Source organism: Staurois parvus, unplaced genomic scaffold, assembly GCF_062004578.1.
Source record: "Staurois parvus isolate SC_StPar_1 unplaced genomic scaffold, SC_StPar_1.0 ptg000521l, whole genome shotgun sequence".
Lineage (NCBI taxonomy): Eukaryota > Metazoa > Chordata > Amphibia > Anura > Ranidae > Staurois > Staurois parvus.
The window spans coordinates 3,502-26,749 of record NW_028318317.1 but is presented as its reverse complement, the minus strand read 5'-3'; the positions used below and the strand labels follow the sequence as shown (position 1 = coordinate 26,749).

Genomic DNA, 23,248 nt, shown 5'->3' with positions numbered 1-23,248 from the left:
CCAGTGATGGGGCTCCCTTCTTCCCACTGACACCAAACCAGGTGACCGTGCTGACCAACTAGAACCAGTGATCTCCAAACTTCAGCCCATGGGCCAGATGTGGCCCTTTGCTTGCCTTTATCTGGTCCTTGGGCCTTCGTGCCATCCACTGAGACCAGTGTGGGGGCTCCCTTCTTCCCACTGAGACCAGTGTGGGGGCTCCCTTCTTCCCACTGAGACCAGTGTGGGGGCTCCCTTCTTCCCACTGAGGCCAGTGTGGGGGCTCCCTTCTTCCCACTGAGACCAGTTTTACTGAAGTTCTTTCTTTGAGCTTTTTTTGTAATCTGCGAATAAACAGAGTAAAACTTTTTGGTTAATGACTGACAGGGATCTCCCAGCCAGCAGCTGAATGGGTACAGGGGATGCATCAGTGGTTGCTGATGCTTTTGGCAGCCGATGGCATCTTAGTAATCATCGATGTTGTGCTGCTGAGGTTGATCCACACAGGCACTAGCCCTCTGAAGAGCGATCCGTGGGGGATTGCTCTTCAGAGGGCATTTGTCAGGCTGTGAGGAGGCGGTATGTTGCCTCCTCACTACCCATTTTAACCCCTAAAACACCATTGAATGGTTTTCATTGGCTGGTGGTGTGTACGCTCCCATCCACTGTCTTACCAGCTGAAGTAGGAGTGGTTGGAGGGCAGTAAAAACATGCGGTTGAGCCCTCAAATTGCAAGTCTACATGAGGCTGCACTCTGAGGACAGTAGAGTTCGTGGTGTGGATGCTCTGACCCCAGTGCTATCCCCCGCGCCCACCAAGTCTTGGATAACTTCCATCTACCTGTCTCCAATATTTGTTGTGCTGAGAATTCAGAATTCTAAATCTGTCATCATAGACGCCCTTTATAAATTTCCAGAGTGTAGGTGATCTGTGGCGGCCAGCATGGCACGGCGAGGTCTGTGCCCTGTACAAGTCAGTGGTTGGTGCTGCTTGCTTGTGACCTCTCATCTGAAGTGGCTATATATACTTGGGACCCTGGAGCCCATCCTCCAGCCCTCGGGACCCCTGCAGACACTAATCTGTGTTTTCCTTTTGCCCTGTTATAGCAGTCTCGTGTAATATGTCTCCAGTGTATGACTGTCTCCTGAAGCATGTCCCCAGTCTCCAACAACTCCTATAGAATGTTCACAGTCTCCTTTATCATGTCTGCCGTCTCTGACCATCTCCTGTATCGCGTCTTCACTCTCTGACCATCTCCTGTATCGCGTCTTCACTCTCTGACCATCTCCTGTATCGCGTCTTCACTCTCTGACCACCTCCTGTATCGCGTCTTCACTATCTGACCACCTCCTGTATCGCGTCTTCACTCTCTGACCACCTCCTGTATCGCGTCTTCACTCTCTGACCACCTCCTGTATCGCGTCTTCACTCTCTGACCACCTCCTGTATCGCGTCTTCACTCTCTGACCACCTCCTGTATCGCGTCTTCACTCTCAGACCACCTCCTGTATCGCGTCTTCACTCTCTGACCACCTCCTGTATCGCGTCTTCACTCTCTGACCACCTCCTGTATCGCGTCTTCACTCTCAGACCACCTCCTGTATCGCGTCTTCACTCTCAGACCACCTCCTGTATCGCGTCTTCACTCTCTGACCACCTCCTGTATCGCGTCTTCACTCTCTGACCACCTCCTGTATCGCGTCTTCACTCTCTGACCACCTCCTGTATCGCGTCTTCACTCTCTGACCACCTCCTGTATCGCGTCTTCACTCTCTGACCACCTCCTGTATCGCGTCTTCACTCTCTGACCACCTCCTGTATCACGTCTTCACTCTCTGACCACCTCCTGTATCTTGCCTTCGCTCTCTGACGGTCTCTTGCGTCGCGTCTTCGCTCTCTGGCGGTCTCTTGCGTCGCGTCTTCGCTCTCTGGCGGTCTCTTGCGTCGCGTCTTCGCTCTCTGGCGGTCTCTTGCGTCGCGTCTTCGCTCTCTGGCGGTCTCTTGCGTCGCGTCTTCGCTCTCTGGCGGTCTCTTGCGTCGCGTCTTCGCTCTCTGGCGGTCTCTTGCGTCGCGTCTTCGCTCTCTGGCGGTCTCTTGCGTCGCGTCTTCGCTCTCTGGCGGTCTCTTGCGTCGCGTCTTCGCTCTCTGGCGGTCTCTTGCGTCGCGTCTTCGCTCTCTGGCGGTCTCTTGCATAACGCCCATATATCCTTTTGTGTTTCTGCTGTCTGTGAATATTCACTGAATTTTATGTGTGGCCCTATGGTGATGTTGGGGTCCACACTTCAGACCCCCCCATCAAGAATGTTGACCATCCCTGTATTGGGGACAGTTTGCTCCCTGGGCTGGCGTCTCTAGCGGCAGCTGCTGCGTCCAGAGGCCGGGTTTGGCCATGGTGCCCATCTGCCGTCATTCACCTGTGTGAATGAGGCCCAGTGTGTGTGACGGAAGGCGGCGTGCGGTCAGGCGGTCATTGTTCTTCCAGGCCAGCTATGCTTTATTCATACACAGCGCCAGGAGATGACGATCGTCCTGAAAAGGGGCTCATCCTCTACAATCGCGGCGCAGGCCGGGTGGTGATGGTCCAGGACAAGGATTCCCGCGGCGATGTACGCCGGGAGGGGGAAGGGAGGGCCGCTGTTGGATGTTATGAAGCGTCGGGGGAGGGTAAGTGTGTTCAGTGTTATGGAGAATCAGAGCGTACAGAACGTTCGTCTCTTTTCTGGGGATCGTTGTGGGTCCTGAGAGTCGCATTTGTAGAATAACAGGCAGCCAGCGATGCGTGTGGGGATCAGACGTGGGGGGGGGGGGCGCTTCAATCTTCAGGAAGAGGCACGCCGCCCGTATCGCTGTTTAATAACGCGGCCACATCGACCAATCAGAGGTGTCGGTGCGCTCACTTATCCCGCCATTATCGCAGACCGATTGCCTTCCCGGATCTACAATACCAACCTGGCCAGTGACCTGCGGCAACTCTTCCAATCGATCGACCCCCCCCCCCGATAGGAACAACCGATCAATAGTCAACGACCCAACTGATATATCACACACAGGGAAGTGGTTGTTGATCAGTAGTCGGAATATACGCTCATATGTTATTGATCGATCAATTTTTCCCGCCATGCCATCATCTGATTGGCCAAAATACAATTTGGATTGAAGACTACAGCAGATGAATGCAAATGATCGATCGCTTTCTACCCTTCCTGTTGGGTTGAATCCAGTCTAAATTGATAAAGGGAAGTCATGGGTATTCGATGGTTTGCAAATTCGATCATTTTGATCCAATCGCCGATTTGATTGGATAACAAAATCAAGGAGTGTATGGCCATCGTAAGGCAGAGAATTGAGAGGAGTGTGATTAACTACTTGCCAACCGCAGATAGCTGAATGACGGCTACACCGCGGCCGGCCAGTTCTGGGAGGGCGTCATATTACGTCCTCCCAGACCGCGCTCTCCTGCGCGCCCCCCTGGCGATCTCCGTGATCGTTGTGTCCTATGGACACAGCTGATCACGTGATGTGGTAAAAGGCCAATCACAGCGGCCTTTTACCACGTGATCAATGACACGCTGATCACTGGAAAATGCAATTGCCGGTTCTCGGCTGCACTTTTCTCACGCTGTCAGTGAGGATCAATGCCCTGATCGGTGCCCAGCAGTGCTACCCATCTGTGCCCACCAGTGCCACCCACCTGAGCCCACCCATCTGTGCCCACCAGTGCCACCACCTGTGCCCACCAGTGCCACCCACCTGAGCCCACCCACCTGTGCCTAGCAGTGCCACCCAGCAGTGCCACCCACCTGAGCCCAGAAGTGCCACCCACCTGAGCCCACCCATCTGTGCCCACCAGTGCCCATCAATGCAGTTCTGCCAGTCAGTGCCCAGCGTATGTGCCAGTCAATGCCTAGCAGTGCCACCAGTCAGTGCCCAGCAGTGATGCCAGTCAGTGCCACCTATCAGTGCTGTATATCAGTACCCATCATCAGTGCTGCCTCTTTGCCACCTCATTAGTGCCGCCTATCAGTGCTGTCTATCAGTACCCATCATCAGTGCTGCCTCATCAACGCACATCAGTGAAGGAGAAAAATTACCTGTTTGAAAAATGTTATAATAGAAACAAAGAAAAGTTTTTGTTTTTTTTCAAATTTTTTTTGAACATTTTTTTGTTTATAGCGCAAAAAGTAAAGCGCCCAGCGATGATTAAATCCCACCAAAAGAAAGCTCTATTTGTGAGGAAAAAAATGATAAAAATTTCATATGGGTACAATCTTGTATGACCGCGCAATTGTCAATCAAAGTGCGACAGCGCTGAAAGCTGAAAATTGGCCTGGTGAAGAAGGGGGTATAAGTGCCCGGTAGGCGAGGGGTTAATAAATCGATGTGAAGACCCCGGTCACACTGGATGGGAATTGCAGGCCAAGTCGCACCCTATTGTCTGCACTTTAGAGCGTCATATTGATCCGGTTCGGACTTGGTCGGAGCCGCACAGATTTCTAAAGTAATACATGCGCTACTTTTGGTGCGATTTGCATAGATATCTGTTACATGTCGTGCAAATCGCACCTGAAATTGGTGGGTCCCCCGACTTTTACCACTGACAGGGGTGCAGACAATGACCAGCTTTTATGTAAAACGGGGCTTGACAAATTTGCTTTGAATCTCGGAGCCGGCTACAAAAGTTAGGAGCCAGTTTTTGGTTTTTTTTGTTTTCTCCGTATGTGTGTGATTTTTATTTTTTTTTATTAGCATAGTGTGGGTTGTCAGCACCCGGGACAAGGCAACTTTTGGGTGACAAGCCGCAATCCTAGAACGCCCAGGGGTGAGTGGAGCCACTCTGGTTCACACACATGCGATTCTGGATGCGTTTTCAAACTCACAGTTTCACATGACAGGCTGGATATTGTGTGTTCCTATTGAGGAGGTTCACATGGATGCGATCCGCACGCGTTGCGTTCTGAGTGCCATTATGAAAAGGGTCCTATGGGAGTTTGTATCGGTGCGTTCCAGACTCGCAAGTGACGGAGTAGAGTAGCATGTGGAGGTAAGTGTTCACATAGGATTGCCATTGACAGGAGTTTTTGCATTGGGAGTCCGCGGGGGGGGGGCGGCTCTGCATTGGGAGTCCGCGGGGGGGGGGCGGCTCTGCATTGGGAGTCCGCGGGGGGGGGGCGGCTCTGCATTGGGAGTCCGCGGGGGGGGGGGGCGGCTCTGCATTGGGAGTCCGCGGGGGGGACGGCTCTGCATTGGGAGTCCGCGGGGGGGGCGGCTCTGCATTGGGAGTCCGCGGGGGGGGCGGCTCTGCATTGGGAGTCCGCAGGGGGGGGCGGCTCTGCATTGGGAGTCCGCAGGGGGGGGCGGCTCTGCATTGGGAGTCCGCAGGGGGGGGCGGCTCTGCATTGGGAGTCCGCAGGGGGGGGCGGCTCTGCATTGGGAGTCCGCGGGGGGGGGGGGGGCGGCTCTGCATTGGGAGTCCGCGGGGGGGGGGGGCGGCTCTGCATTGGGAGTCCGCGGGGGGGGGCGGCTTTGCATTGGGAGTCCGCGGGGGGGGGGGGGGGCGGCTTTGCATTGGGAGTCCGCTAGGGGGGGGGCGGCTTTGCATTGGGAGTCTGCGGGGGGGGGGGGGACGGCTTTGCAGTGTGTGAACCCAGGTGCCAGGACACAATTTCTAGTCGCCATGGCGCCTGGGATTTGGCGAGCCCTGATGTAAAGCCTTGAAAGAAAAGTCTGCTTGCTGTAACTGCTTGTAGAGCGTTATCTGGAGTTCGGCTTCAATATGTTAGTGTGTTTAAATCTGCTAGTCCATCTAACACTCCCTTTCCCTCCCAGCTGACAATGCTGCTGTCCAATGGTGTCCCCTGTGCTCCTTCATCCAGATTGGGGGGCTGGAAATCACGGTAGTGGTCCAGTCTGGAGAGCTGGGTATACACTGATAGACTCATTATATAGCGAACATGTTGTAATGTAGATCTGCCCTCCAGGTGGGATGTGTATTGTAGAGTCATATGGGGCCGGCTTAGCACAATGGAAGTATGGGAAGTATGTATATTTCATACCTGAGGGAGGCGCTACTACTGTCATCAGTGACCGCGTCTCTGGGGGGGGGGGGGGGGTCTCGGTCACTGGAAAAATACAAGATGTACTGTGAATGGTGGCAGTGCCTAGTGAGCGCTCCGCCTTCCAATTAATCGTTGACAGGAGCAGGGCAATACGGGCTGTTGGCGTCCATTCTTTCTGGTGATGGTTTTTGGAGGTCTTGTCCTCTACTGTGGGCCTCCGGTGGTGTCGCCCTCTACTGTGGGCCTCCGGTGGTGTCGCCTTCTACTGTGGGCCTCCGGTGGTGTCGCCCTCTACTGTGGGCCTCCGGTGGTGTCGCCCTCTACTGTAGGCCTCCGGTGGTGTCGCCCTCTACTGTGGGCCTCCGGTGGTGTCGCCCTCTACTGTGGGCCTCCGGTGGTGTCGCCCTCTACTGTGGGCCTCCGGTGGTGTCGCCCTCTACTGTGGGCCTCCGGTGGTGTTGCCCTCTACTGTGGGCCTCCGGTGGTGTGGTGGTGTCGCCCTCTACTGTGGGCTTCCGCGGGTCTTGCCCCCCCCCTGACTGTGGTCTCCCGCGGGTCTGGCTCCCCCGACTGTGGTCTCCCGCGGGTCTCGCCGTCGTTTGTGGGCTCCCACAGGCGGCGCTCTCGCAGGCTGCGTCCTCTACTATGGTTTTAGGGGGTTTCCATACAAGAGGAGGTTTTTGGAGGTCTTGTTCTCTGGTACGGTTTTCGGGGGTCTTGTTCTCTGGTACGGTTTTCGGGGGTCTCGTCCTCTGGTATGGTTTTCGGGGGTCTCGTCCTCTGGTATGGTTTTCGGGGGTCTCGTCCTCTGGTATGGTTTTCGGGGGTCTCGTCCTCTGGTATGGTTTTCGGGGGTCTCGTCCTCTGGTATGGTTTTTAGGGGTCTCGTCCTCTGGTATGGTTTTTGGGGGTCTCGTCCCCTGGCATGGTTTTCGGGGGTCTCGTCCCCTGGCATGGTTTTCGGGGGTCTCGTCCCCTGGCATGGTTTTCGGGGGTCTCGTCCCCTGGCATGGTTTTCGGGGGTCTCGTCCCCTGGCATGGTTTTTGGGGGTCTCGTCCCCTGGCATGGTTTTCGGGGGTCTCGTCCCCTGGCATGGTTTTCGGGGGTCTCGTCCCCTGGCATGGTTTTCGGGGGTCTCGTCCTCTGGCATGGTTTTCGGGGGTCTCGTCCCCTGGCATGGTTTTTGGGGGTCTCGTCCCCTGGCATGGTTTTTGGGGGTCTCGTTCCCTGGCATGGTTTTTGGGGGTCTCGTCCTCTGGTATGGTTTTCGGGGGTCTCGTCCTCTAATGGAGGAGCCCGGGACTCGGGGAGGTTGGAGTTTATTTTGCCTGGCAGGCTCTCTCTTTGAAATCAGATCAGTGTTGGTTCTGCTTTCCTGAGGAGGTCCCTGCGCCGTCCAGGAGTAGGAGTGGTGATAATACAGAGTTTGCTTTTTTGCTGGCGCCAGAAGGACTGTTTATCTGGAGATCTCGCCAATTACAGGCGCTTTCTTAAAGCTGCAGTCCCCAGGACCCGTCCTCTCCTCCTGCTCCCATTCTGTCCTCAGAAATGCCATCTATTCTCCTCCAGAAGGAAAACTCCCCCTCCATAAAGGGCTGAAAGAGAGAAGGCCACCCCTCCCCCAACCTGCAGTATCTCCGTTTTGTGTTTTTTTTTTTTTTTTTTTTTTTTTTTTTTTTCTTTCTCTGCATTACCTTTTTATTTTTATTTTCTGGGTTATTCTTCATTACTGAACTCTTCTTGCGCCCTGCGATGGCATTGCATTTTTAATCATTTAAAGGAACAGTACGGTGTATTTTCAGTGATCAGATACTGTGGGGGGAGGGGGGGGGTTACTAGAACTGGTGCACACAGAATCTGATGCGGCTGGGCATGGCGGCCAATCGGCTTCTAACTTCAGCTTATTCAATTAAGTTTTGATGATAAAACCTGGAAGCTGATTGGTTACTGCATAGACTGAATGCAAGGTTCTAGGTGTGCTGTTGCCACCATGAATGCAAGGTTCTAGGTGTGCTGTTGCCACCATGAATGCAAGGTTCTAGGTGTGCTGTTGCCAGGGGCGGACTGACCATTCGAGCATTCGGGCTTTGCCCAAGGGCCCAGGGTCAGTAGGGGGCCCCATGAGATGCCCTTAGTACCTTTCATAGGCTTTTTTGGGTGTGGTTTGAGTGTGGGTGAGGACACGGGCGAGGCCCCATGATCCCCTATTGCTCGGGGGGCCCCGTGAGTTCTCAATCCTCCCCTGGCTGTTGCAACCATGAATGCAAGGTTCTAGTTGTGCTGTTGCCACCATGAATGCAAGGTTCTAGTTGTGCTGTTGCCACCATGAATGCAAGGTTCTAGTTGTGCTGTTGCCACCATGAATGCAAGGTTCTAGGTGTGCTCTTGCCACCATGAATGCGAGGTTCTAGGTGTGCTCTTGCCAGCATCACCTGGGAATGTGGAATGTTCTAGGCGTTGTGCTGTTGCCACCATGAATGCAAGGTTCTAGTTGTGCTATTGCCACCATGAATGCAAGGTTCTAGGTGTGCTGTTGCCAGGGGCGGACTGACCATTCGAGCATTCGGGCTCTGCCCAAGGGCCCAGGGTCAGTAGGGGGCCCCATGAGATGCCCTTAGTACCTTTCATAGGCTTTTTTTGGGTGTGGTTTGAGTGTGGGCGAGGACACAGGGGCGAGGCCCCATGATCCCCTATTGCTCGGGGGGGCTCCATGAGTTCTCAATCCGCCCCTGGCTGTTGCCACCATGAATGCAAGGTTCTAGGCGTGCTGTTGCCACCATGAATGCAAGGTTCTAGATGTGCCGTTGCCGCCATGAATGCAAGGCTGTAGGTGTGCCGTTGCCACCATCACCTGGGAATGCTGAATGTCTCCAATTTTATGCAGCAGAACGCATGGAACGATGCAATGTGCTGCAGTGCGTGTCAATTTGTGTCACTTGAGTAAAGGTTAAAAGAAAGTAAAGCCAGCCATAGATGTAGCGAAATTTGGTTGGAACAGCGGGAACCATCTGAATTTCGATCTATGGGCAAGCTGGTTGTCTTCCGATCGACTTCTGTACATCCCGTCTGTTGGAAAATTTTCCCTGATCAGTGCTGCCAGCTATAGCCAGTGGTGCTGAACAATGTATTTTGATGGTGGGGAAGCCTCCCCTCTGTCAGAATACAATATCTCCTTGGGAGGGACTCCCCCCACCCCCCCCCCCACCACCCCCCTCCCCCCCCATCCACACATTCAAAATATATGTATATAATTTTTTGTTAGTTGAACCCGCTGGTTGAGCGAAAGTAAATGTATGGTGTGATACTTTGGAACAATGCATTGCAGCCCCCCCTACCCGACGCACACCAGCGCATATGCGGTTTAGGCTAGCCGTATCCTGAAATTTGGTCGCCCCAACCAGAGACTAGATGATTTTCAATCAGTGTGTGGCCTCACCCGCTCAATAGAGGTCGATTTTATTGAATTGACTTCTGTTGAAGGGACATGTTGGAAAATTTTCGGATGAACAGCGTCTCCTGATAGCGTACCTCCTTCCACCTCATTTTTCCAATCATTTATGGCCAGCTTTAGCCTGCAGCCTGGTGTGAACAAGCCCTTAAACTCCATATGGTTGGAAAGTAAAATTCCTCCCTTGCATTGGGGCAGTCCGCTCCAAGTGTTCATTTAGGTCTGGGGTGGGGGGTGCAAAAAGCACTTATGTACCTCATCCTCCTCTCCCCCAGCAGCAGGCACTCACCTGCTCTCCCGCAGTGGACTGTCCCTCCACATCATCTTGTCCAACGCAGAGGGCATCTGACAGCTGGAGAGAAGAAGCTGCAGGGGGCAGTCTTACAGACCAGAGGGAGCTTGCAGAGTCAAGCAAGTAAAAGTACTTTTTGCACCACCCTATACCCAAGCAAGCATTTAACCCATAAGGGAAGGCTTCCTTGAGGAAGTTATGTGGACTGGGACGAAACGCGCTGGGACGTAGCCAGTGACGTCATTGTGCAAACCAGAAGCTCCTTAAGGAGAAATAGAAATTTAATACAATTCATGGTTCTTAAGAGAGATGCATGATGGCTGTGACAGGAGTCACTTTGGGTGGGGGGGCCCATGGAACCCAGATCACTTTGGAGAGGTGGGGAGACCCCTGTCTCAGCTCCCCATATCCCTATTATGTGTAAGTCACTCTGTGCCTGTTAGGGGTACAGGGTGATCTGTCCTAATATTGTGTGGGCTTTATGTGGCTGCATCCCATTGTTCTATTGTCTGTCTGGTTTGGGAGCAAACTATTATGGAATGTATGTGTTTCTGATTAGCTTAGTGGGGGGTGTCTCCAGCAGCCCTCCCTCCTGATTTGACTGTCGGCTGGTGTGAAGTTTGAATACCTGTGTGTCTCTTGTTACTAAATGTATGCAGGGAGGGGGGATTGCCCCCTGAGTGTATATATCTTGTATCTGTGTTCAAATAAACTAGTCTACCTCCTGGTTTACTTCAAGACTGGTGTCGTCTAGTCTTGTATGGTCAGCGGTGGTGTCTGTTGTCGGTGTTCGGACAGGGAAGCGGTATTCTAACGGAAGTACCCTAGCGCACTCTGGGTCGGTTCTGTTACAATGGCTTTGTCTGTAACTGGTAGATCTTGGTGTTACCCAGAAGTGGAAGGGATATCGGTTGGTGAATTTGGAGAGATCCAGAACTGGGGAGAGAAACTACCGCATTTAAAGGGAAAGGAGCATTGAGCCCAACTCTAGATTTGGTGGGCAGCCTCTTCTCCTTGCAGACTCTGAGTGGTCTGCTGGTTGGTCACGAGATACACGTGGTCTTCTTTCTTCTGTCGTCTTATCCAGCGATGGTAGCTATATTCCCATCGCACACATTCTTGGAAGTACGGCTCATCCAGGGCGGGTGCTGTCACAACTACCAGCTGGGATTGGAAACCTCATAGGCAAACGTACATATTCGCCAGCACACCATGGATCTCCAAATATGGTCCAAAGAGGTTTTTATTGCAAGAAGATCACCTCTCAGAAGAAAGTGCAACGTTTTGGAGCCACACGGGACCCCTCCGTCAGCATTATGAGCAGTTGAAAATACCGCATTATGGCCAGTAGATGGAGCTGAGCAACATAGGAAATACATTTTTTTTCCCTAACGAGATATAGGCGTACTTTGGTTTACGAACGCCTCGATTGACGTAATTTTCGGTTTCCGAATGAAAATCTATTGAAAATAACGCCTCGGTTTACAAATTTTTTTCGCAATACGAACGGATTAATTGGGTTTCAATGCATTTACGAATTAATTTTTAATCATGTCCCTGTATAGTATTTATGCCTTTAAAATGCACTTTATAAAGAGTTTTGAACAGATAAAAGACTTTTTAAAAACACTTTTCTGACCTAATTGGTTTGCAATGCATTCCGTGTTTCAGTTTCTGACTTTTTCGCAATATGAAAAGTCCCGCAGAATGCATTAAATCCGTAAACCGAGGTACGCCTGTACAATGTAATTCTAGAGAACGTTAGAGGGAATTGGCAAATAATATATATTCTAGCCTGCTGTAGAAGTGTTACATTGTATTTCCTATTTCCCATGCTCCTCAGCTCCATCCAGTGGCCATAGTACAGTATTTTACTGCCACCCATAGTAACCCATTTAAGCATAGTAAAATACTGCACTATGGCCACTGAATGGAGCTGAGGAGCATGGGAAATAGGAAATATGAGATACAATGTAGTAAAACATTTGTTCAGAGGAGGAAATGGCCTAAAGAACATTCGTTTTTTCACATAGAATAAATATACATGTAGATTCAATGGATAAATGGCTATGTATTTTTTTTTTTTTTTCATAATGTACTTTTAAATAATCCTGATTTGTACTCTAAAATCTGTCTGCCTTGGTTTGCATGAAATCATTTTTGTTAGATGGAATAAGATTGGTTCCTTTTTTTTGTTTTTGAAAAACCTAAATGGATCCCATTTACTGTAGAATTATTAGGATGGTATAGCTCTGCCTTTAATTAGCAGAAATTGACATTTGGTCTTTTCTCTTTACAGAGTCTCCTCCTCCTCCATATTCTCGTCTTTCTCCACAGTTTGAGCAAAAACCTCTGGGTGAGTCCGCATGATTAATAAACTGACGTATAATTCCTTTACAGAGAGTTTTTGGCCTTAAAGCCCATCTCTGGGTGAAGTAAGAAAACAGCGCTACCCCCCCCCCCACACACACACACACTGCAAGGGTTAAATGCTCATTTGGGGGGGGTCTCAAAAATACAGCCTTTGAGCTGTTGAGGAACTGCAAGTTCCACGAGACATTGCGAAACTCTTGACAGTCACAGGCATGATAGTTCCTTAACAGCTTGAGGGCCCTAATTTGGAGAACACTTGTAGGGGATGGGCAATAAAGGTTTTTATTTGCCCGCTCCTTCCCTCCCCCAGCAACCAGGGCTTCCCTTCGCTCTGGTTGGTGGACTGTCCCTTCCGCCCTGGTTGGTGGACTGTCCCTTCCGCCCTGGTTGGTGGACTGTCCCTTCCGCACTGGTTGGTGGACTGTCCCTTCGGCCCTGGTTGGTGGACTGTCCCTTCGGCCCTGGTTGGTGGACTGTCCCTTCGGCCCTGGTTGGTGGACTGTCCCTTCGGCCCTGGTTGGTGGACTGTCCCTTCGGGCCCTGGTTGGTGGACTGTCCCTTCGGGCCCTGGTTGGTGGACTGTCCCTTCGGGCCCTGGTTGGTGGACTGTCCCTTCGGGCCCTGGTTGGTGGACTGTCCCTTCGGGCCCTGGTGGGTGGACTGTCCCTTCGGGCCCTGGTGGGTGGACTGTCCCTTGGCATCCTCATGTCCATTGCAGACCTATGGGCTTTGCATTGCACTTGATGACACGTACGAGGGCATCCAACCACTGAGGCATAGGGGGGAAGAGGCTGCAGGGACCCGTCTAGAGCATGGAGAAAACCTGCTGGATATATCCAAGCAGCACCTTGCAGTGAAAAGGCAGCCCCATTGATGGGGAGAATTTTTACTTTCCCCGGAGTTCAGCTTCAATAAATAATACAATGTTATAGGATGAGTTTTTTTGTGGACATTCCAAGAACGTACCATCTGAAAATCGCACAGCCTAGAGTGGTCTTATGAAGGTTGTATTTGGCTCTAACAGGTTGTATGTGGAGTAGAAATGGGACCTAATGTTCCTTCCTTGAGTTGGATGTTTTTTTTATATATATATATATATATATATATATATATATATATATATATATATATATATATATATATATATATTTATTATACAGTCCACCCCTAAGTGAAAATGTCCAAATTGGGCCCAGAGTGTCAATATTTTCCAGCACTGCCTTAACCTTCTTGGTCCTGGAGGTCACCAGAGCTTCACAGGTTGCCACTGAAGGCCTCTTCCACTCCTCTATGATGACATCACGGAGCTGGTGGATGTTAGAGACCTTGCGCTCCTCCACCTTCTGTTTGAGGATGCCCCACAGATGCTCAATAGGGTTGAGGCCAGGAGACGTGCTCGGCCAGTCCATCACCTCTACCCTCAGCTTCTTTAGCAAGGCAGTGGTGGTCTTGGAGGTGTGTTTGGGGTCGTTATCATGTTGGAATACTGCCCTGCGGCCCAGTCTCCGAAGGGAGGGGATCATGCTCTGCTTCAGTATGTCACAGTACATGTTGGCATTCATGGTTCCCTCAATGAACTGTAGCCCCCCAGTGCCGGCAGCACTCATGCAGCCCCAGACCATGACACTCCCACCACCATGCTTGACTGTAGGCAAGACACACTTGTCTTTGTACTCCTCACCTGGTTGCCGCCACACACGCTTGACACCATCTGAACCAAATCACTTGATCTTGGTGTCATCAGACCACAGGACATGGTTCCAGTAATCCATGACCTTAGTCTGCTTGTCTTCAGCAAACTGTTTGCGGGTTTTCTTGTGAATCATCTTTAGAAGAGGCTTCCTTCTGGGACGACAGCCATGCAGACCAATTTGATGCAGTGTGAGGTGTATGGTCTGAGCACTGACAGACTGACCCCCCCCCACCCCTTCAACCTCTGCAGCAATGCTGGCAGCACTCTTACGTCTATTTCCCAAAGACAACCTCTGGATATGACGCTGAGCACGTGCACTCAACTTCTTTGGTGGACCATGGCGAGACCTGTTCTGAGTGGAACCTGTCCTGTTACACCACTGTATGGTCTTGGCTACCGCGCTGCAGCTCAGTTTCAGGGTCTTGGCAATCTTCTTATAGCCTAGGCCATCTTTATGTAGACCAACAATTCTTTTTTTCAGATCCTCAGAGAGTTCTTTGCCATGAGGTGCCATGTTGAACTTCCAGTGACCAGTATGAGAAAGTGATAGCGATAACACCAAATGTAACCCACCCGCTCCCCATTCACACCTGAGACCTTGTAACACTAACGAGTCACATGACACCGGGGAGGGAAAATGGCTAATTGGGCCCAGTGTGGGCCTTGTCACTTAGGGGTGGAGTCACTTGCCAGCGGCTTAGACATTAATGGCGGTGTGTTGAGTGATTTTGAGGGGACAGCAAATTTACATGTTATACAAGCTGTACACTGACTACGGCACATTGTAGCAAAGTGTCATTTCTTCAGTGTTGTCACATGAAAAGAGAGAATCAAATATTTACAAAATGTAGGGGGGGGGGGGGGGGCTCACTTCTGGGAGATACTGTGCGTATATGTATGTGTGTGTGTGTGTGTGTGTGTGTGTGTGTGTGTGTATATATACAGTGGGGATCGAAAGTTTGGGCACCCCAGCTAAAAATTTGTATTAATGTGCATAAAGAAGCCAAGGAAAGATGGAAAAATCTCCAAAAGGCATCAAATTACAGATAAGACATTCTTATAATATGTCAACAAAAGTTAGATTTTATTTCCATCATTTACACTTTCAAAATAACAGAAAACAAAAAAATGGCGTCTGCAAAAGTTTGGGCACCCTGCAGAATTTATAGCATGCACTGCCCCCTTTGCCAAGCTGAGACCTGCCAGTGTCATGGATTGTTCTCAATCATCGTCCGGGAAGACCAGGTGATGTCAATCTCAAAGGTTTTAAATGCCCAGACTCATCTGACCTTGCCCCAACAATCAGCACCATGGGTTCTTCTAAGCAGTTGTCTAGAAAACTGAAACTGAAAATAGTTGACACTCACAAAGCTGGAGAAGGCTATAAGAAGATAGCAAAAGCGTTTTCAGATGTCAGTATCCTCTGTTCGGAATGTAATTAAGAAATGGCAGTCATCAGGAACAGTGGAAGTTAAAGCAAGATCTAGAAGACCAAGAAAAATATCAGACAGAACAGCTCACAGGATTGTGAGAAAAACAATTCAAAACCCACGTTTGACTGCACGATCCCTCCAGAAAGATCTGGCAGACACTGGAGTTGTGGTACACTATTCCACTATAAAGAGATACTTGTACAAATATGGTCTTCATGGAAGAGTCATCAGAAGAAAACCTCTTCTACGTCCTCACCACAAAAATCATCGTTTGAACTTTGCAAATGAACATATAGACAAGCCTGATGCATTTTGGAAACAAGTTCTTTGGAGTGATGAGGTTAAAATTGAACTTTTTGGCTGGAATGAGCAAAGGTACGTTTGGAGAAGAAGGGGCACAGAATTGAATGAAAAGAACCTCTGTCCAACTGTTAAGCATGGGGTTGGATCAATCATGCTTTGGGGTTGTGTTGCAGCCAGTGGCACAGGGAACATCTCACGAGTAGAAGGAAAAATGGATTTAATAAAATCTCAGCAAATTTTGGAAGGTAACTTGATGCCATCTGTGAAAAAGCTGAAGTTAAAGAGAGGATGGCTTCTACAAATGGATAATGATCCTAAACACACCTCGAAATCCACGGGGGATTACATCAAGAGGCGTAAACTGAAGGTTTTGCCATGGCCTTCACAATCTCCTGACCTCAACATCATTGAAAATCTATGGATAGACCTTTAAAAGAGCAGTGCGTGACAGACAGCCCAGAAATCTCAAAGAACTGGAAGACTTTTGTAAGGAAGAATGGGCAAAGATACCTCAAACAAGAATTGAAAGACTCTTGGCTGGCTACAAAAAAGCGTTTACAAGCTGTGATACTTGCCAAAGGGGGCAGTACAAGATATTAACTCTGCAGGGTGCCCAAACTTTTGCAGACGCCATTTTTTTGTTTTCTGTTCTTTTGAAAGTGTAAATGATGGAAATAAAATCTAACTTTTGTTGACATATTATAAGAATGTCTAATCTGTAATTTGATGCCTTTTGGAGATTTTTCCATCTTTCCTTGGCTTCTTTATGCACATTAATACAAATTTTTAGCTGCGGTGCCCAAACTTTCGATCCCCACTGTATATATGTGTGTGTGTGTGTATATATATATATATGTGTGTGTGTGTATATATATGTGTGTGTGTGTGTATATGTATGTATATGTGTGTATATGTAATTGTGTGAATGAGCCCCAAAGCTTTTTTTTTTTTAATTTAGTTTTTTTTTCTTTTTTTTTTTGGGTTTGGATACATTTTTCAATATTTTTTCAAATATTTGGACTTGTGTGGTTTCTGCGCCATATACCCTGCGGTTGCAGAATTCTCTATCTTCCCTTGCCATCGATCGCCGTGTGCGACGTCTGATCCGCTCGGCGTGCCGTGCCATGGCGCTCGTCTCGCACTGGAGGGTTGAGAGCGTCTTTGTGTCGTTAATGGACGGAGAACAATACGGGTTACTTGTTAAAACAAAGTTTCTTGTGCTTCAGTAGCAGATGGAGGAAGGAAGGAAACCTGCAGGAATAAACAGCTCCAAGAATGTTAATGTGGGTAATTAAGTATGGTAACTATGAAGCATTTAAAGGCTTTGTGTAACCTTATCCTTCCAGCGCCGTGTCCCAGCCTGCTTTGTGGTCAGGGCAGTTGAAATTTTACATGCTACAGACAAAAAGGAGGGGGGGGGAGGGGTGTAACAGGAGGAGGGCTTGTAGACCCTGCAGGGAGTGCGACTCCAGCAACAGAGATCTGCCAATGGTGACCTAAAGCTGCCCATAGACTAGGACAGTGCTGTCCAAACTACGGCCCCGGGCTGGATGTGGCCCTTTGCTTGCTTTTATCTGGCCCTTGGGCCATTCTTCCCCCCCACTGTCAGCAAAGGCGGAGCATATTTCCTGCCCCTGACACCTACAATGGGGCACTATTCCTTCTACTGACACCTACTATGGGGCACTATTCCTTCTACTGACACCGACGACGGGGCACTATTCCTCCCACCAACACCAATGATGGGGCAATATTCCTCCCACTGACACCAATGATGGGGCACTATTCCTTCCACTGATACCAATGATGGGGCAATATTCCTCCCACTGACACCAATGATGGGGCACTATTCCTCCCACTGACACCAATGATGGGGCACTATTCCTGCTACTGACACCGACGACGGGGCACTATTCCTCCCACCAACACCAATGATGGGGCAATATTCCTCCCACTGACACCAATGATGGGGCACTATTCCTCCTACTGATACCAATGATGGGGCACTATTCCTTCCACCAATACCAGCAATGGGACACTATTCCTTCCAATGACACCACCAACGGGGCACTATTCCTTCCACTGACACCACCAACGGGGCACTATTCCTTCCACTGACGCCACCAACGGGGCACTATTCCTTCCACTGACGCCACCAACGGGGCACTATTCCTTCCACTGACGCCACCAACGGGGCACTATTCCTTCCACTGACGCCACCAACGGGGCACTATTCCTTCCACTGACGCCACCAACGGGGCACTATTCCTCCCACTGACGCCACCAACGGGGCACTATTCCTCCCACTGACGCCACCAACGGGGCACTATTCCTCCCACTGACGCCACCAACGGGGCACTATTCCTCCCACTGACGCCACCAACGGGGCACTATTCCTTCCAATGACACTAACAATGGTGCACTATTCCTCCCACTGACACCAATGTTTTTTTTACCAAAATAAAATACATTTTTTTTGCTCATGAAAACGTTTAAAAACTTGATTTGCTGCGATTTACTGTGTTTTTTTAGCGGTCTTTTTTTTTTTTGCTCACGAAAAGTCCAAAAGCGCTGGATTGGTGCATTTTTCAGCATTAGAGCATTTTTACAGCTAAAAAACTCCTCTAGAAGCCCGCTAGTCCTGATTTTTTTTTTCCACCCAAAAACGTTGATTCCAGTGTGTGTGTACGGACACATAGGATAACATGCTGGGGGGTTACTGGCTGTGGAAAATAAACACCAAAAGCCTAAAACAGCCGCTGTAAAAACGTCCCGTGTGCAGGAGGACTTAAGAAAAGAAAAAAAAAAATTCTGTGTATACGATCAGCTTAAGAAAACTATAACAGTGGGGGGCTCATTCACACGGGCGTCTGAAAAGCTGCGTTTCGATGCGTACAGCCTATAGATCTGTAGGCAGCCAACCGAAGCACGGCAGGGCCATACACATAGCTGCATCTTCCAAGAAAAATTTGCAGTTTGTTTTGTGGCGTACATAAAAAGTAGGCGTGTTTAACATTCGTACGCGTGTAAACGCATGCGCACATTCACGCTTTCATTCATTTGGCTTGCGGAGTGTGCACACGCTCCCAGCCGCTGTGTATGTACAAACCTCGCTGTCATCGATTGTATGACCGACAGCCGTGGCAGTAAAAGGGTTAAGAGGAAACTGAATTTCTGGCAGGATCATCAAATATGTTTCTGGATTTGCAGCTATTTTAAAGGGTAACTCCACTTTCGTGGAAACCCCCCCCCCCCCCCCCGCAGTATACAATGGCTACACAAGTCATATTGTAATTGAACGTTGCAGCCGCTGTCGTTTTCTGTAAATTGCAACATGGTGACCTGGAGGCATTCTGTACACAGATGGTATACAGAGCGCCCCCCCCCCCCCCCCCCCCAGATATGTCATTTCCTGCTTGTGTGATTGGCTCACCGATTCTCACAGAAGTTTTCACTAAGATACAAGTTAGATTTTGGGCATCCCCTGCAACAAAAATGTCATTTCTGGTGAGATACTCTCAAAGGGAAATCACATCTAAAGGGAGGCAGACCCTGCCACTTTCCTCAGAACTCTGCAGGTGCAGCAGCTAGACATGTGCAGCCTTTTTTGTTTCGAATTTGGACACATTTTTCATTATTTGGACATTCAAATCCAAAACGTGAAATTAAATTTGAATCAAATTCAACTTGAATTCAAATCCGACAAGAATAGAACATAAGAGAACAGATTAGAATAGAAAAGAATAAAATAGACAAAAGAATAGAACATAAGAGAATAGATTAGAATAGAATAAAATAGACAAAAGAATAGAATAGAACACAAGAGAATACATTAGAATAGAAAAGAATAAAATATAGAAAAGAATAAATAGACAAAAGAATAGAACATAAGAGAATAGATTAAAATAGAAAAGAATAAAAAAGACAAAAGAATAGAATACACAGCGATTGGGGAATGAGGTTTAAAGTGTCCCATTGTTGGTGTCGTTGGGAGGAGTAGTGCCCTATGGTTGGTGTCGGTGGGAGTAGTGCCCTATGGTTGGTGTCGGTGGGCGGAGTAGTGCCCCATGGTTGGTGTCGGCGGGCGGAGTAGTGCCCCATGGTTGGTGTCGGCGGGCGGAGTAGTGCCCCATGGTTGGTGTCGGCGGGCGGAGTAGTGCCCCATGGTTGGTGTCGGTGGGCGGATTAGTGCCCATTGGTTGGTGTCAGTGGGCGGATTAGTGCCCCATGGTTGGTGTCGGTGGGCGGAGTAGTGCCCCATGGTTGGTGTCGGTGGGAGGAGTAGTGCCTCGTTGTCAGTGGCAGAGGAATAACGGACCAAGGGCCGGATTAAAGGCAACAAGGGGCCGCAGTTTGGAGACCACTGTTGTGGAGACATTGGGTCTTTAGATCCCTGAACAAGCTCATGTTGGTGTGATGGTCAGGTGGCTACAAATGTGGGATGAATGGTGGCCACCTGAATGAATCAGAGCGCTGATCATCAGTTCTTCTCATCCAACAACAATACCCGACCTAGCAATTTCCCACCAACACTCCAAAATCTTGTGGAAAACCCTCCTGGAAGTGTGCAGACTGTAGGGTGGTGAAGTGGAGGCAACTCCATAAATAAATACTTTTAACAATGAAAACCAGCGCAAACCCACATGGTCAATTACATTACTCAGCTTTAAAAAAACATTACTGTGCTGATAAAGATATATATAATAAATTATATATAAATAAATTGATATATAAAAAAATATATAAATATTAGAATCATAAGTCCAGTGACAAAAAAAATCAAAAAAATCCCAAAAAATATATATATATAATTACAGTCCCGTGACAAAAATAAAACAAATTAAATTATAATTTTCATTTGGTTCTTCCGTGTTACTGATCCCTTCACCAAGTCTTCACCAAGTCTTGATAACGCCCTGTGGGTGGGGCGAAACGCGTTGACGCACTTCCGGTTGCCTGGTCCGTCGTCTGACGTCATTTCCGGTGAGTGGAGCGCACGCCGAGCGGTGCGTTCCAAGGGGCCATCTTAGCTTAGTAGATGAGTCTGTAGCTGAGGTCTGCCATCCTGCTGCACACTAAACTGTGGGGTCTCTTACAAAAATCGGTGCACATGAAAAGTGGATCATTTTGGAAGAAAATCACTGTTGTTTTGAATAAAAGGCGGGCTATATCCCGCAAAAGAATGTGAGTGGTCTGGAGAGATTATTTTGAGGAGAAATTACTACGGTATCACGCTATGGTCTTTTCTTCTTCCTGATTTTGATTGGGGGATTCGGTGAGAGGAGTAAGCAGAAGAGGTACCTAGACATAAGAGGAAACAGCACTTGGAGGTCTCACAAAAAGTAAAGGGGGTCCAGGAGCCCTTAATAATCCTGAAAGGCGTGTGACTCACCAATATCTGGTGAGTGCGGCTAATGTTGATTTCTGCACTGGTGCATGGTGAAGGGATCAGTAACACGGAAGAACCAAATGAAAATTATAATTTAATTTGTTTTATTTTTGTCACGGGACTGTAATTATATATATATATTTTTTGGGATTTTTTTGATTTTTTTTTGTCACTTGATTTTTTTGTCACTGGACTTATGATTCTAATGTTTATATATTTTTTTATATATCAATTTATTTATATATAATTTATTATATATATCTTTATCAGCACAGTAATATTTTTTTTAAAGCTGAGTAATGTAATTGACCATGTGGGTTTGCGCTGGTTTTCATTGTTAAAAGTTTTTTTGGTCTTTTGTACCTGTGCACAGCAGCATCCCACGGGGATTTGTGTGGTAAATAGGAAGTCCTGAGCGCTGAGGTTTTGTTTTCTTTCCATAAATAAATACGTATGGTTTTGGAATGGGATGTCCAACAAGTTTTTAAAAATGTTATGTTCAGGTGGCCACAAATGTTGGATGCATCAGAGAACTGACTGTCAGTTCTTCTCATCCAACATCAGTACCCAACCTAGCAATTTCCAACCAACACCCCAAAATCTTTTGGGAAACCTTCCTAGCAGAGTGGAGAATGTTATGGCGGCAAAGTGGAGGCAACTCCATACATTCCAATGGTTTTGTAATGGGATGTCGAACAAGCTCATGTTGGTGTGATGGTCAGGTGGCTACAAATGTGGGATGAATGGTGGCCACCTGAATGAATCAGAGCGCTGATCGTCAGTTCTTCTCATCCAACAGTAACTGATTTGGCAATTTCCCACCAACACTCAAAAATCTTGTGGAAAACCTTCTTAAAAGAGTGTAGGACATTATGGTGGCAGAGCGAAGGCAACTCCATAAACAACTGTCTATGGTTTGTGAATGGGATGTCCAACAAGGTCATATTGGTGGGGCAGTCAGGTGTCCCCAAGTGTTACCCATTTACTGCAAGATGGTCCTTTCCCCAAAACCGATTTAGTTGTTTGTAATGATGTCCGTGTCCCAATCGGGGTGATTTCCTCGTACTTTCTTCGTAGTCACCTTTTTAGACATGAAGTAAGGACAGATTTCCCCAACAAGTAGACACCTGTCATGTGATCTCTTCTATCATTCTGTCCAAGACTCTACAATTTGCTTTGTTCTCAAGGATCTTCCTCAATGATGTTTGTTTTATTTCCAGATCTCTCGGATTCGTACACTGAAATGGATGCCTCCAGTTCACTCTGTATCTCAGCCGGTGATGTGTCGGGTATGTACCATAAGTGTACAATGCTGTCCTGTCGGAATGTGTATGTGGGGCTCGTAACGTTCTGTCTGTACCCTGATGGAAATTGTCCGGTCCTGCAGGGACCAGCCATATTTCATGCAGTGTGTGTCTATCCCTGCTTGAGTGAAGCCAATCATTTAAGGGTTAACTGCTTGTTTAGGTCTCGGGGACTTTGCAGAGAAGATCGACTTACCTGATCCTCCCTGCTGATCCCCCCCACGCTCCAGCAGTCTAAGATCCTGAAGTCCTCAAAACCGAGGTAGGGCCTATAGCCCTGCATTGGACATGTCAAGGGACAGTCCACTGCTGACGCGTGGGGGAGCGCCATCTGCCAGAGGAGAAGAGGATTAGTTGAGGTAAAGTGCATTTAACTCTCCCCCGTAATAAAAAGGCAGTTAACCATTGCAGTGCGGTCACAGCCCCATGGAGGAGTTCTTTAACCCTTTCACTGCTGTTCAGTTGCCTCCACAGTCGTCCTCCCCCCCCCCCCCCCCCCCCCGGTAATTTTGCGTTCCTCCTCTTCCTGCCATGTATTCCAGGCTCCGATTTGCCTATATGTGAGCCCAGGGCCAACAGGGCGGGTGCTGGTGGGTGCAGGGGAGGTAGAAGAGCGGAGACACGTCTGCTTTCCTCGCCTCTTTGCTGTCGCCTGAAAAGCGTTGTGTATGATGTCTCTTCTGGGTCACCGCTGTCCCTTTCCATCACTAGAATAGCTGGGAAGGGGGGGGCGGATGTATTGCAGTACGATCTGCGTTTTTGCATCCAGGCACATATCTCCTCCCAAAAATTTAGCCCCTCCCCCATATACGCACGTAGGAATGTAAATGCTTGCGTCGGGGGTGCCTACTCAGGAAAACGCCAATTGCGATACACATGTTACAAATCCTAGCGCACGCCGGAGTGAGAACGATCATTCTAGCACCAGACCTCCTCCCCAACACGAAACTGATGACCTATAGGGGGGGCTTTTGAAG

The 23,248-nt window shown here is 48.9% G+C and overlaps 1 protein-coding gene across 1 annotated transcript in view; it reads left to right on the top strand.

Annotated features, from left to right (window-relative positions):
• The window catches only part of LOC149451764 (SMAD family member 6-like), a gene marked incomplete at its 3' end in the record, with an annotated part of 49,110 nt that extends 26,854 nt beyond the window's left edge, over window positions 1–22,256 (top strand). The window contains exons 2-3 of the mRNA XM_089690195.1: window positions 12,076–12,132; window positions 22,188–22,256. Of these exons, the coding sequence (XP_089546321.1) occupies window positions 12,076–12,132; window positions 22,188–22,256 (126 nt within the window). The remainder of the gene's footprint in view (window positions 1–12,075; window positions 12,133–22,187) is intronic.
• Window positions 22,257–23,248: the final 992 nt, after the last annotated feature.